Source organism: Hemibagrus wyckioides, linkage group LG05, assembly GCF_019097595.1.
Source record: "Hemibagrus wyckioides isolate EC202008001 linkage group LG05, SWU_Hwy_1.0, whole genome shotgun sequence".
In the NCBI taxonomy this organism is placed as follows: Eukaryota; Metazoa; Chordata; class Actinopteri; order Siluriformes; family Bagridae; genus Hemibagrus; species Hemibagrus wyckioides.
In genome coordinates, this window is record NC_080714.1 from 11,233,841 (window position 1) to 11,249,980 (window position 16,140).

Consider the following 16,140-nt stretch of genomic DNA (forward strand, 5'->3'; position numbering starts at 1 on the left):
AGCTAAGAAGAACCCTGTAAATTAAGGGAGGTTGTTCCTGTGGGGCACAGAGCAACCAGCACCAGGGATAAATCTCAGTGTTGTGCATGTTGTAGAGAAAGAGGGAAAAAAATGAAGAACTTAAGTGTTGTACCATTTGTAAAACTACACTATACTGCTTAAGGAAATGCCTTGTATGCCATGTGTGTGTGGAATACACCATACACATGCTCAGGTATTAAGAAATGGATGCCTCTGACACATGAGAAATCCAAGTGGGAAAAAAGAAGTAATGCTACAAAAAACAGAACATCTTCTCTGAGGGAGCTTGTAGGGAGGAAATGCCTCGTCAGGCCCATACCCACCATTGAGGTCCCTGAGGTCTGGACCTCGGTATTTTTCCAATAACAAAAGTTGTAAAATAATGACTTTACATTAATTCTGTTTTGGTGCTGCAAGGATAAAAAGCCAAGATGACAGATCTTCACATCAGAGATGCCTCAGCGGTCTTATAGCGGTCATCAATGTCATAGTGTGTGTGATGATGGCCATTCAAATCAAAGTAGGCAGCTCGATTCCTCAGACAGTTATGCAAGATGTAAGTAGCTAAACCAAATATTTCCTAATTGACTGCTGTTTTACAATAAAATTGGCATTTGATTAAAATCCATTCAAAACAATCCTTCAAATATTTCTTAAGGCCATTCCTGTTTGAGATATGTTATTGTGTACTGTCAAAATAAACAAACTATATCTTCTCTATTTCCAGTTTCAAAATTTAATCTGATTCTCATCTTTAAGAATCTGTTATCTTGAAAAATAATTTATGCTACTACTGCCCACTTGGTTTTAAACCTATGTTGTTATCCAATTTATGAGCCTCAAAACATCTTAAAATGCACACATGTAGGTCAGGAAAATTAAAATTTTCTGGGGGGAGCATGCCCCCTACCAATCTCAGTATTTATAAAAACCTGCTTACGGCCCTGTGCCTCATTAAAGGTTTCCTACACAAACACCAAAATCATGGAACATGGGGATACAGGGTCACAAATCTGTGCTATAGACGAGGCTTGGAAAGTCAGTCACTTACCTCATGTGCCTTTAAGAGACGTGACAGAGTTTATTGACACAATTGGACTTTTACAAATTGAAGCCGCAAATGGGACAGAAATACTATATGTTGGTTGGCTTTTTAACTTGCAGCTAGTGATGATGAGTTGTTAATTCTGTGCTAGTGTTAAAAGGATATCAGCAACAGTACCTGGAAACATCGTGACTGATAGTGTGCAGGGCCAGACAAAACATGGAAACAAGGAAAAATTGGTAGAGACAGTCAAAGTGGCATTTCCTCACCTCAGGAAAAGTAATCCGTAAGCCCTTGTGAATGCAGTGACTGTAGAGCATACATACTAGTATAATGTAATAAAGTAAAAGAGGTACCGGAGCATTCGGGCCCTTACAACCAGACTGTTTAACAGTTTCTTTTCTCAAGCTATCAGGCTCCTCAACACCCGAGACTGAACTGTACAAAACTCTGTCTCTCACACACACATACACACCACACTCTCTCTCTCTCTCTCTCACCTGTGTGGACACACACACACACAAATAACTTATATTGTTCGATACTTATTGCACTACCGAAACCCCTGTATTTTTCATCTGCTGCTATATTTATATTTATGTTTATTTTGCACTACCTCAACTGCTGCTATATTGTATTTTTGCACAATACATGTTGTCAAGCTTGAAAGTTCATCATCATCTCATTTTATTACATTTCATTTACATTTCATTGCACATTCTTTTTCTTTTTTTCGGTGCTAAGTGTCCTGTGTTTTTGTGTTGTCTTTTTTGTATTTATTATTTTTTGCACTGTCTTGTCATTACACTTTACACTTTATGTGGCACACTACACTTTATGTGGCTTGGACGAACTTTCGGTCCTAGCTTTGGGTTGTTCTTGTGTTTGATCTTTATGTTGTATGTTTATGTAGCACCTGGTCCTGGAGAAACGTTGTCTCATTTCACTATGTACTCCGTCAATAAAGCTTCTTGAATCTTGAATCTTGTAAGAACAGCCAATGAGAGGTGTGCCAAAATGCTACTCTGTCCGAATTGAGTGTGAAGTACAGGCCTCACTCTTTAGGGAGGTGTTAAAATTTTTCTGAAGAATGTATTCATTTTAATCTAAATCTAATCCTAATCTACTTTAATCTTTAAATCAAAAGTTAATTTTAATCATTAAATTTACTCATTTAATGTAAATCGAATCTAAGATTATTTTAATCCATAAATACAAAGTTACTTTTAATCTTTAGCTATTTTACTTTACCTGCATTAATCTTACTTATTTTAATTTGTGCTTAAGCAATACAATAACAGAATAAAGGTATCAGCTATGGTAATGTTAACCATATTAACTAGAAGAAGTGTAAAGTAGTATAGTTGGTATAAAAACATATAGTCATGCTTGAAGAGAAGGTAAACAAGTAGTTTATTAGTAATAGGTACAATTATGTAGGAAAACCAGTAGGCTTTTTGCAGGTGTAAAACAGAGATGAGCAATTCTCAGCTTAATTATCAGCCATGTACAGGGTACAGACAGGGCACCCACACCTATGGCCTGAAGGAAGTGCAGGGGAGTTTGAAGAGGTTGAAGAAGTTGTAGAGGTTGGAGTGTTTCTGGCAGATTCGGCTGAGCAGAACATAGTGAGAAAGGAAGGCAGGTCAGAAAGGTCAACAAGGCCTATGTGTATGTCATTATGTGTATGTCCAAGTTATATGTGGATGTTACAAAGCGCACAAGTATGTGTAAAGCTAGGGAGTAGTAGAAAAGGCCCCATGTAACTTGGTAGCTCTGTCCATTTGATCAGAAATAGATCAGATGGCATGTTTATGGTGTAAAAATAGTAAAGGCAGTGTTAAAGCCTAATAATAGGATATGTTATAATTGTGTGTAGTATTTAATAGAGGAAAAAGGGACAGAAATGTCCAAATATAAGGTCATGGTTTCACAAAAGTTTAGGGAAAAAATTGTCACAATATAAAAATTAATAAATAGAACACCACTTGAACAAATATAGTAAACAGCCCTGTGTCGAACTTAAAGGTTAGTGGTTGGAATTCAAAGGGTAATCAGTTAACATAAAAAGATTAATAAACGTAAAAGAAGGAGGGGGGGTGGTTTTATAGAGTATGTTATTTCTCAGAAAAAGTACACAAGAGTAATGAGTTTAAACAATCTTGAGAAAAATAAGCAGTAGGAGATATCGGATGATGCCAGGATAAATACATGGGATTTGTTGCAGGACGTTGCACTTTACTGCACTGAGCCTGACACTGTATTTGAGTGCCATTTCGGTGTTGTTAAAAAACGTCTTACTACAATAAAGCCAAGTTTGCTCCTTCTCTTCCAAACCTGAAGAAGATTCTTTAGTTTACTTTTATTGATTTGGTTATCTTTTACAAGTGTACAGCAATAACAGGAGAAGACCCTGGACCACCCTGTAGTGTGTCCACTCAGAGAGTTCTGACAGAGGATAAGCATGATATTGGCTATGTGAAAAATCTGCAAATGAACATATCACTAAAAGATGTTGAACCAGTGTCAAGAACTGTTGCATAAAGAGATGAAAGATTACTTACAGGACTTGGGATGGGTCGAAAAATCTGTCTCAGTATTGGTACCCTGCGCTTGTGTATTGACTTCAGAGAACTCAACAAAAGGTCTCACCCAGATCGTCACCCTGTCCCCAAGGTACATGACAATTTGGACAGTCTGGAGGAAAAGTAGGCATTTAAGAGCTTTTGTAACCCCCTGGGGCCTGTATGAATGGCTCCGCTTCCCATTCTGGCTGATGAATGCACCTGCAGGATCCCAAATGCATAGAAGAGTGCCTGGAGGGCTTAAGGGATGAGATATGTGTATCCTACCTTGATGATGTCTTTGCATTTAGCAGAAAATTCCATTCCAGGATCGTGCCAATGATGTCAGAAAAGTGCTGTGATGGGTGAGGCAATATGGGATAAAACTAAAAACCCAAAAGTGTGACCTGTTTAAAGCAGAAGTATGATACCTCAGAAGAATTATGTCTGCTGAGGGAAACTGGATGGACTCTGCCGATACTGCTGCAGTAAGTGCCCTGAAAAACAAAAAGCCTGGTCAGTGAGTTAAGAGCTGTCATGTGACTGCTGAGTTATTATTGGCAGTATTTTAAGATTTTTCATGTATTGCTAGCCCACTATATGACATCAGAAGCTGAGACAGTTCAAACAAAAATGATTAAAATGGCAAATGAAGCATAATAGCAGAGGTGTTCCATCCAAAGCTCTGACTGGAATGTGGGACTATGTGTGTACTGACACACACTATTCAATCCTAGAGCAGTTGATAGATTGTCTGATCCAGCCTCCTGTTCTAGGCTTCCCAAAGTTTTTGGAATCATTTATCCTCCACACTGATGCTTCCACAGACTACTCCAAGATGGCGCCGGTGAGGTTGATTGCCATCATGACTGCTCCTACTACACTTTGTTTGTTTGTTTGTTTTTGTTTATTTTTCGTATTTATAGTCTTCTCTCTCACACAACACTATGGCTCTCACACAACACCAGACCCAGCACGGGACACTGCACTCATTGTACCGGAGGACTTTAACAGTGTCACCCTCAAGCACACAGTGCCGAACTTTTTCCAGCAATAACATGCCCCACCAGAAGTGAAAGAACATTAGACCACTGCTACACACCTTTCAAGGACAGTTACAAGGTGGTTCAAAAAACCGTCATCAGAATGTTTCCCAACCAGAAGCCATGGGTGGATAAAACTATTCAGGATCTGAGATCCCACTCTACTGCCTACAATCCGGGCTCTGAGATCCCACTCCACTGCCTACAATGTGGGGCTCACCACCATGAACATGGATGAGTACAAGTTTGCATCTAACAGCATATGCAGAACGATGAAGGAAGCCAAGTGTTGCTACGGGAGGAAACTAGAGTCACAGTTTCAATATGTTCACTCTAGGAGCCTGTGACAAGGATCACAGACTATAAAACACCAACCTCCAGAATGATGAATGCTGACGCTTCTCTAGCAGACACAGAATGTGAAGCTCAAGTGTCATTGCTTATGGCTCCTGTACTTTAACTGCATCAGAGAAAATTGACCATCTACATATCAGAAAGCTAGAGTTCTTAGACCTTAAATAGGTGATCACAGAAAAATTTTTTTTATTATACACCAATCTCCACAGTCTAAAGAGCTGCACCACTGAGAGCATCCTGACAGGTAGCATCACTTCCTGGTTCGTGAACAGCACCATTCAGGACAGGCGAGCCCTTCAGAGAGTGGTGCGTTCAGCTGAACGTACCATCCACACCGAGCTCCCTGACCTGCAGGACATCTACAGCAAGCAGTGCCGGATCAGAGCCAGGAAGATTGTGAAGGACCTCAGCCATCCCAACAATGGACTCTTTTCTCTGTTGTGTTCAGGGAAGCACTTCCGCTCCATGAAGGCAAACATAGAGAGAATGAGGAGGAGCTTCTTCCCGCAGGCCATTCGGAGTCTGAACCAGGAAACACCTAGAACCTGATACAGATACGGGGACTCTCTCTGCTTTTTTTCATCACTTTTCATCACTTTGCACAACCTCGCACATTTGCACAAACTGACACTTTGACACTGGACTGGCACAAGTCACTTTATACAATTATTCCAGCACATGGACACTTTAATGATAAACACTGGATCACCTCAATATATGCCATATACACATACATCCCTTCATGTTCATGTCTGCATTTATGTGTATATATCACTTTGTGTGTGTGTGTATATATATATATATATATATATATATATATATATATATATATAAATATATATATATACATATATTATTTTACACCTATTTTCATATTTTATTTTATTTATATTATATTTTTATTTACACCTATATTTTCATATTTTATTTTATTTTTATTTATCTATATTATATTATATTTTATTTACTTTATTTTCTATTTTTATACTTTTAAGATACTCTAGTTTTACTTTTATCTTTATTTTTTATGGATCTCTTTCTCAAATACTATTTATAAATGTTTACATGCCAGACAGTCGTGAAAAAACATTTCACTGCATGTCGTACTGTGTATGTATATGTATGTGACAAATAAAATTTGAATTTGAATTTGAAAGAGACAATAACTAAACCAGGTTATGTGTATAACCCAGTTCCATGAGAAGGGAACGAGATGCTGCATCATGGCTGACACTATGGGAACGCTTCAATGTGGAAGTTGTGTCTGAAGCTCTGTGTGAAATCATGCCAATTTATCGGCTGACTCTATTGGCTCAAATGGGGGCTTGGAGAAGCCCCTCCAGGACCACTGAGAGGTTTCAGGAGAGGAGACATGGTCTACAGGAAAGCCTCAGTGACCTGGCATGGTACAGGAGGTGAGAGACCAGAGAACAGGCATGTGACTTGAGCAATGGCTGCCACATATACAGTACCTCAATGTAGAGGGTGATAAGCATGTCTGCAGGAACTCTAGTCAAACATAGCCACTTCCACCCAGCCAAAAATTGGCATATGCATTCCACCACCTATGGGTGGAAATGCCATTCCCTGGGCCACAGCCCCTGCCTCAGCAGGAAGCCTGCTTCCGGGACATATGCTCTTGAGTGTAAAAAGCTCTCAGCAAGAGAAATCTGGTCTCTAGCAAGGGCCAAATCTGGTGCACCAACCTGACCAGAGGGCACAAACACAGAATGCTCTAATGATTGGTAAAGGGGACCTCCAAAGGTAACTCCTGAGTTTCAGGAGAAGTGTTTCAGCACTAGAAACATAGCCCCCATCTTCAGGCAATCTGTGTTCCATGAGAGACAGGAGCCTAAATGCCATGGGCAGGGCAGCTGTCTAGGGCCACTTCCCAGCCCGAGAGGGGGGGCGTCCATTGAAAGAGTCCTGCAACAAGGACACGCCCTGATGTGCCTAATTTTTTTCAGCAGAGCCTCTGTTTCACTGAATAATCCATGACTATTCATGAATATGTAAGACCTATTGACACCTGGCTCAGGTGACACCAGGTTTCCCCAGGACTCCTATTGATGTCTCAGCTGTTCGCACCTATACATTCAGATTCCTCATACAAAAACAGGGTACACTGAGGCCAGGCTTTGTTGAGAGAAACAAAAAATAATGCATGGTTTCTGAAATTTTCACTGAAATGCAATTCTTTTAGAACATTTGCTAAACGGCATATTCACAACCGCATTCTAGCATTCACAGACAACGTGCATTGTGCTATGTTGGTTTTCTGGGGTACTATTATATTATTTTTTTTAACATTTTGTCTGCTTAGCAAAAGTTGCCTCTGTATATGACTGAAGTAAAGCTGTTCATATCGGCGCGCGCTTTTATCTTCCTTTTGATCAATATGCTCCCCTTTACAAAGTGAAAGCGCGCGCCGCAGGTTCACGAGAACATTTGACATTTGCTAAAAGTCGTATTCACAACCACATTCCAGCCATTCACAGACAACATGCTTTTTTTTTTTTTCTTGGGTGGGGGGGGGGTGATCTGAGTGTATGATGACTGGAATACAGCTGCTCACATCGGCGCGCGCTTTCACTTTTATTTAGCGAATATATATTTGTGCTATGTTGTTTTTCTGTGGTACTATTATTTATTTTACATTTCGTCTGTTTATCAAAACAACATAGCACAAATATATACTCGCTAAATAAACGCTGCCTTTTGCAAAGTGAAAGCACGCGCCGATGTGAGCAGCTTTATTTCAGTCATAAATTCACAACCAGATTCCAGACATTCACGGTCAAATAATTATTCGATGCTGGACACAAACAGCAAAAAAAAAAAAAAGCATGATGATTACTATTATTTGAAATTGTACACACCTTTTTATTCTGTTGGACACGGGCATGCATCAGCACGTCACTCCCCCCAAACAACACAGCAAATAGCATTTACTAAATAGAGTCGTTTACATAAATCTTACATGTGAATGGAGCGCTAAGTGCGGGGGCGGGTCTCCGGCCAGTGTGGAGACGAGAATTTGACATACCTTTGTTTTTTATTTTTAACATTAATTTAATAACAAACATTTATTTGGCAATAAACATTTTGGAAAGAAAACCGTCTACCGTTTGTGTACATATTTTTTTCTGGGTTGCTACAATGTAATTTCATTTACAAAAACACTTTCAAAGAGAAAAAAAGTGATTGGCATCGTCGACGATGCCGTCGACCCCAGAGGGTTAAATAAGGGAAAATAGTGAACGAAGAAGAATGAAAAAACTGACACGCTACTATCATGCCACTCATTTGTAATTAGTGAGGTAGAGTAGCACTCTATCTACCCCCTACTGGAACTCTGTGGTATAAGATGTAGCTAGTAGATCAGAGCACAATCATTTAACACAGGAGATAATCTGTAACACATACGGGCATTACACTTTTTGTTTTATAGGTTGGACACAACCTATACAACAACAACAAAAAAAAACATGAAAACATAGAATACCTGCAACAGGAACAAAATTAGATTTTTGCAGAGAGAAAGATTTCTTTCTCTAGATGGATATTTCACACATCTGTCACATTCCCACAGCAGCCCAAACCATAATCAGGACACGTTGAATCCTTCATGTGCTTGTACACCTATGGAGGCTGAATGCATATAGCCAGAGTAGGACATGTCAGCAGAGCAAGAGGAGGAACAAGGAGGAACAAATCAGATGGAGCATTCACCAGAGAGAGAAAACATTTACATGAATGACCAACAAATACCTATTGACATAATGACCTATTCCCAAAGGATGGACATTGTCAGTTAAAAAGGAAAAAAAAAACAAGAGAAACATGGACTGGGTATTTACACATAAGATTAAGAATGTATGAAAAGAGTTCCAGACTGTAACATTGCACTGCACCACACTGAAATACTGCTTTTTGTGTTTTTGGTATAGTTTGCTCCTTATTTGCATGAATGGTCAAAGACTGGGATGTTAGGGACAACATCTATTTTGAGGGGGGTATGTGACAGATGTGTGAAATATGCATCTAGAGAAAGAAATCTTTCTCTCTGCAAAAATCAAATTTTGTTCCTGTTGCAGATATCACTGTATTCTATGTTTTCATTGTTTTTTCATGTGTTTTTTCATGTTTTTTTTTTTTGTTGTTGTATAGGTTGTATCCAACCTATAAAACAAAAAGTGTAATGCCCGTATGTGTTACAGATTATCTCCTGTGTTAAATGATTGTGCTCTGATCTACTAGCTACATCTTATACCACAGAGTTCCAGTAGGGGGTAGATAGAGCACTACTCTACCTCACTAATTACAAATGAGTGGCATGATAGCAGCGTGTCAGTTTTTTCATTCTTCTTCTTTCACTATTTTCCCTTATTTAAGGGAATTAAGCTTAAACACGAAACACAATGTGCTAGTTAACAAATGTTATTAAGAGGTATTTCTATGCTGTTGTTGTAAAATATGCAGAAATTAAGTATGTTTTGCATTGTTTTATTATTTAAGAATTCATGGCTAACTATTTGTAGTCTAACTGTGTAAGCTAACTGTATTAACATGTGGTCCCTTTGAAGAGCCCGATATAGAGACTGACTGGTATTTGTTCGCCATTATGATGTTTAACATGATCAATTTTACAGCTGTGTCTTATATTAAGAGTTTTAATTGCATGTTGTGATAATATGGGATATAATATGTAATATGTGATAATATTTCAGTATTTAGTAACTAATGCTTTAGTGTGTGATGGCAATTACAGTATTTGTGCAGTAATCTTATTCTGCTTTACTTAAAAAAAAACTATATAAAAAATGGAATTTTACTTGGTGACTGGTAAAATATCCACAATAAATGCAATTGGGTTACTGGGTTGCTTAATAACATCAGTAACATTAATAAAGACTGTGTCTGAACTCATAGTCACTCTCTGAGTGGACACACTACAAGGTGGTCCAGAGTTTTCTCCAATTACCCACTACACTTGCAAAAACTAACCAGGCTTGGATGAGAAGGAGCAAACTTGGCCTTACTGTAGAAAGATGATTCTTAACAACACCACCAAAATGGCACTCAAACACAAAGCATCAGGCTCAGTCTGGTCAAGCGTGACTGCCTGTAAAAAATCTTTTCTACTTATCCCTGCATCCTACCCCTCTGATCACTTATTTTGCTGATAACTTTTTCTGATAAATAACATACCCTAAAAACAACCACCCTTTCTTTTAGTGTTTGTCTATCTTTTTATTTTAACTGATGACCCTTCGAATTTCAACCTGTAAGTTAGACACAGTGCTATATTTGTTCAAGTGATGCTCTGTTTATTAAATTTTATATTGTGAGGATTATTGTGTTTACCTGACAGTTAGTCTTTCCCCAAACCTAGTTGAAACTGTGACCTCAAACAATTATCATTTATCCTATTATGAGGTTTTAACACTGCCATTTACTATTTTTACAACGTAAATATGCCATCTGATCTATTTCTGATCAAATGGACTGAGCTACCTGACTTTTAAATTACATGGGGCCTTTTCTACTACTCCCTAGTTTTGCACATACTAACGCTCTTTGTGACATTCACATATTAATTGCTCATGCATGACGTTTGTATGGGGCATATGAGTTTTAATTCTAATTTCTACATTCGGTTGTTTTGCTTTTTGTTGTCATATCTGCTAGCTGTTGTGGCTCGGGCTCTTCTCTTCTGGCGCTGCACTCCAGGGTACTGCAATTAGAGCTTCTTGCCCTATCTAGCAGTTTCACAGGGACATACACATAGGCTTTGTTGACCTTTATTACCTGCCTTCCTTTCTCACTATGTTCTGCTCAGTCGAATCTGCCAGAAAACACTCCAACCTCTCCAACTTCTCCAACCTCCCCTGTATTTCCCTCAGGCCCTGCCTGTGCTTCATACATGGCTGAAAATAAAGCTGAGATTTCCTAATCTCTGTTTTACATCTGCAAAAAGCCTACTGGTTTTCTTACATAACTGTTTTGCCTATTTCTAATAATTACTTGTTTACCTACTCTACTCTTCAAGCATGATTATATGTGTTTTTTATGCTATTTTAAACTACTTCTAGTTATATGGTTACCATTTCCACAGCTGATAGTTGTTATTATATTGCCTAAGCACAGATTAAAATAAGTTGGTTTAATATAGGTAAAGCTAAAAGATTAAAATTAACTTGGGATATATGAATTCTAACATTTGATTCACATTAAAGAAAACTGCTGTTATGATTATCACAGGACGTGCTCACCTCTACATAATTTCGCCAATATGATGTTGAATTTTTGTAAGAAGAAATCGTATGTTACTGAGGCAGAGCAGAGCAGGTATCTTTTTTTTAATACAAGTAATGAGAGATGTGGGATAATGTAGTGGAGTAGAAAGTATGATATGTTACTTCAAAATGTAGTGGAGTGAAAGTAAAAAGTCTCAAATTTTTATACTTTAGTAAAGTACAGATACTGGAAAAAGATACTTAAGTACAGTAACGAATTACATTTACTTTGTTACTGCCCACCACTGCTGATTACAAAGTGATATGCTTGGAGAACAACAGATGTTACATTTAGTTACATTAAATAAAGAGATATATGTTTGTAACAAGGCACATGTGTCATACACTGAAGTGCGCCATGGAGCTGACTACAACGACCCAGGCAACACCTTCTCAGCCAATGTGACAAAACATGCTACCCTGCTGTGGGACCCATCCACACACATTTCCCTCACTGATGTCTGAAAACCTGGCCATTTTGTCCTAAGAATTAATAGATGTGTGAGTCAAGGTGTCAGGAACAGCTGGGCAGTGAACCTCAGAAGCCTGCTCATGTGTGTCTGTTGTGTTTTACCCTGCCTATTATTCTCTATCCGGTTGTGTTACCTGTTCCTAATTAAACATAATGTGTAGCCCTATAAATAGGGATCCTGGTGTTCATGACTTTGTAGGTCAATCTTTAGCTGTCCCGTGGTTACCATATTAAGTTTTGTTTACTATGTTCCTGTCAAGATAGACATAACGTGGTTGATCTAGAACAAAACCGAAACCTAAGAGCTAGGTTCGTCTTCCCCATGTCTTGTGTTTATGTAAATAAAGCAGCGTTTCGCTGAATCTGGGTCTGCTTTCCATGGCATGCCAGCGCATGCACCACCACGAAGGGCCAGGTTCGCGCACTGGGCGGGGGCGTCCAGACATGACACAAGGATTAACTTCAACCATCACTTTTGCTTTTGCCCCAGAATTTAATACTGACTAGCACCAGCTGATAATCATGTCAACACCTTTATCAATCAGGCATTTCCCAGTGTCCTACACTGAGTCAGGATGGTGGTCTGGTTACCCAAATTCAGTTCAGTTCTGTAAATAAAAACAATTCTGTAAGTCTTTATGTGTAAGGATGTCTGCCAAATCCTGTAAACATGATAAAATCATAAGAAATTTGACCATGGAAGAGTATTCTATATATAAATGTGCAGTAATAGAAATTCATGCAAGTTATTGTTTTGGTACAGAACCTTATCATCATTTGTCCTGTTTGTGTTTGAAATATTAAAGCCATTTATGTGACCTTGAAAACTATTCAAAAGTCTGCTTTATGTACCAGTCTCCTGTATCTTCAATGTTATTTTAGGTACTTTTAATGTAAGGTCAGGGTGTTTAATTTGAGACACAGCTCTTAATCACATGAATCATGAAGATGATGAAAACTGTTGCTGTACATGAAATCTCTAAATATTCCACAGTTTGACTTGGAAACAAGGTGAACAGGGAAGTTTTGGCTCTGATGTGCTATGCTATAAAGTAAGGTATGACTGAGTGGGCCATTATGTTTCCTCATTGGTTACTAGCACTATTGTTGTATTTTTTATTGGCTTTGATGCAAATATTGAATTCCAGTCTGTGGCTCAGTGAAAAGGTCTATCAGGTTCTTCTTCATGCGTATGTGAGAACACCATTACCAGGGAATCTTACCAAGCAGCAGTTATTTGTTGACACAAGTGTGGGACTTTTGAATAATTCTGCAGTTTTCAGGTAGGTTGAAAGTCAAGAGCGATATGGGTTTGTTTTTCATTTTTTGCTATTTATTTAGATCTTAAACTCCACTGGCAAGGAAGAGCTAAACTGGAAAATTATAATGGTTTTAGGGAGTATTAGGGAGTAAAAAGTTTTATTGCTTAAATATTTGAAAATACCTACTACATAACTACTACATATCAATAACTACTATTATTAATTGTTAGTTATTATATATATTATTATAAATCTTCTGTCAACTGAGACATTCGTTTAGATCGGCTTGTCTCAAAATTTCTTTTGTCGTAATGGACTATGACTATTTATGACTTTGTGTTACATTGCGTCGTGTATATTTCATGTTCTTTAATTTTTGCAATCAATATAAATTGACTGATTTTCAGAAAAATTTCTTGATGGTACAGGTATTCTTAGTCCCTGATCTAGTAAACTAGCATGAAGATGTGCTTTTGATAGACACACTTCTGTAGTCTCTATGTATAAGGGTGTTTACAAAATTCTGTAAAAATAATAAAAATAAATTTAAACTGTGTATTCCATTTAAATGTGCATTATTCATACAAATTATAGTTTTTGAAGATTTAAAGTCAATTAAGTCAAGGTTAATTTTGGTTAGTCTTCTTATGCATGCATTTAGATACTCAGGAACACAATTTGGAAAAGTTTTTCCAAATTTACTAGATTTATTTGAACACCCACATTCTATTAAACCATCTTTATAAATGAATCCAAATATTTAGTGCTTATAAATAGTTTGCCTAAGCAGAACTGTAATGGCATAAACCTGTCAAAGCCTAACCCTAAAGTGTTGTGCTATGATAATGTCTAGATTTGATTGTTCTTGAAAACATGTGGTCTGAACTTCAGAGTTCGCATTCCTGAGCACTCAAACTTGCTTGACTTTTTAGTAAACACAGAGCGAGAGTAGAAGATTGCAGCATTGTGGTTAAATCTTGTCTCATTCCTTTTGGTAAACATCTTTGATCCTCCTATACATTTTCATAATCACTTATTTTATAAACAAATATTGTGGGGTACACTTTTATAGGGATGATTATTTGCACAATTGCTCTGGCCACATAAAGAAGGCGAGTAGCATATACTTGTTAAAACTGAATAATATTTGGGATGGGTAATACTATAGATATTTAAAAAGCTGATACTAATTTATATTTTGTTATTGTACTTTCTGAGACAATTTCTATGCTATAATTGATCAAATCTATAAAGGTATTATTAGTACTGTAGGTTTGTATTAATAATAGTTTTGTTTCAATCTACAGGGGTCAGACTGGACTCTGGCTTAAAATGCCATACACAAAGATGAAACTGTTTATTTTCCTTATCATTTTTGGTGTTCTGACTGGCATCTTGATTTCAAAATGGAAGCATATTCTTAGCCTGACCGATGTTTATATCACCAGAAATCTATATGCAGACACACCATTGCCTACAAGCAATAATTCAGATGTACACAATGTCCCAAAATCTCTGAATTCTATATTCCCTATTAAAAACACAAGCCATTTTGCAGTGTCTGCATTCATTGATCACAGGCTCAATAAAGCTATTCAAGTTATCAGCATAATCAAAAGAAACAGTACACAGCAACTTTACTGCATTTACTGCAACAAAAGCCAAGATTGCGAGTTTACTGCAGCTGAAATTGAGATACACACGGATCATTTTGGCTTCCCATTTGGTGCTTCAGATGTGCTGTGCCAGGGCAAACACACCCAGCATGCAACCCACGTCGCCATTTCAGCTGATGAACACACAGACATTAATAACCTAGACTTCCTGCCAGTAAAGAACAGAATGAAAGAAGATTCTTTCAAGTACAACTTCACCATCTGTATATCCAGCCTTTTTGGAAACTACAATAATGTTCTGCAGTTTGCTCAAACCATGGAGATGTACAAGCTTCTTGGTGTACAACGCGTGGTAATCTACAACACCAGCTGTGGTCCTGACTTGGAGAAGCTCCTACAGCACTATGAGAAAGCAGGATTTCTAGAGATTGTGCCATGGCCTATTGACCAGTTCCTTAAGCCATCTGCAGGATGGAATATTAAATTTCATAAAGGGGACATCCAGTACTATGGCCAGTTGGTAACACTCAATGAGTGCATTTACAGACACATGTATCAGTCCAAATATGTCCTGTTGAATGACATTGACGAGATCATCATGCCTTATAAGTATGCTAACCTTGCATTATTGATGGAGGCTCTGCAACAGGAACATAAAGAGGTGACTGTATTTCTCATAGAAAACCACATTTTCCCCAAGACTCAGTTTGAAGAAACTGGTAAGTTTCACCAGCCAGAATGGAAAAGTATTCCTGGCATCAATATCATGGAACACATTTACAGAGAACCAGATAGAAAGAACATCTACAACCCCACAAAGATGATCATTAACCCTAGGAATGTAATACAAACCTCAGTGCATTCTAGCCTGAAACACATTGGACGGGTCTATAAAGTTCCTTTCGATGTGTGTCGGATTGTTCATGTGAGAATACCATTACAAGGAAGTCTTACCAAGGAGCAGTTATTTGTTGACACACGAGTGTGGGACTTTGATCAAGAACTGATACCAAATGTGAATAGAGCCCTACAGTTATCTGGTTTATTGAAAAGTCAATAATAATGTTCTTTTTTGTTAGTTTGTATTTGTGTGCTGAAAAAATAAAGAAAATTAAAAAAAATTCTAGCAAGGGAATAAATTTGTAGAATTTCATTAAATAATTATCAGAACGGTTATGCCGTTTTTAACATTACATTGCTGGATACTAGTTTATATGAGTTAATTATGCTGATGCTGTGTGGGCAGAGTTACATTAATATTTGTTGCCTGACCTCATTTAAGATCACCATCCACTACACTGGGAACATGTACAACTGCACATTCATGCAGTTATCTAATTAGTCAATCCGATCCAGTTACAACAAATATCAGACTGAGGAAAAAGTGCAATCTCTGTAACTGAATATGGTATGTTGGTACCAGATGGCCTGGTATTTCTGAAACTGTTAATCTCCAGTTAA

General features: G+C 37.8%; 1 protein-coding gene and 1 long non-coding RNA gene across 2 annotated transcripts; one reads left to right on the forward strand and one right to left on the reverse strand.

Moving 5' to 3' along the window:
* Positions 1–2,532: 2,532 nt before the first annotated feature.
* Positions 2,533–7,961, reverse strand: LOC131353424 (uncharacterized). Its single transcript, XR_009204622.1, has 4 exons — positions 7,910–7,961; positions 3,919–4,127; positions 3,631–3,763; positions 2,533–2,680 (listed from the first exon to the last, which is right to left on the reverse strand). It is a non-coding gene; the product is annotated as an uncharacterized LOC131353424 (long non-coding RNA).
* Positions 7,962–12,966: 5,005 nt separating this feature from the next.
* LOC131353464 (uncharacterized) lies at positions 12,967–15,764 on the forward strand. The gene is made up of 2 exons (XM_058390523.1): positions 12,967–13,084; positions 14,371–15,764. Exon 2 carries the CDS (start codon positions 14,396–14,398, stop codon positions 15,737–15,739), a length of 1,344 nt encoding a protein of 447 aa, XP_058246506.1. The 5' UTR covers positions 12,967–13,084; positions 14,371–14,395; the 3' UTR covers positions 15,740–15,764.
* Positions 15,765–16,140: the final 376 nt, after the last annotated feature.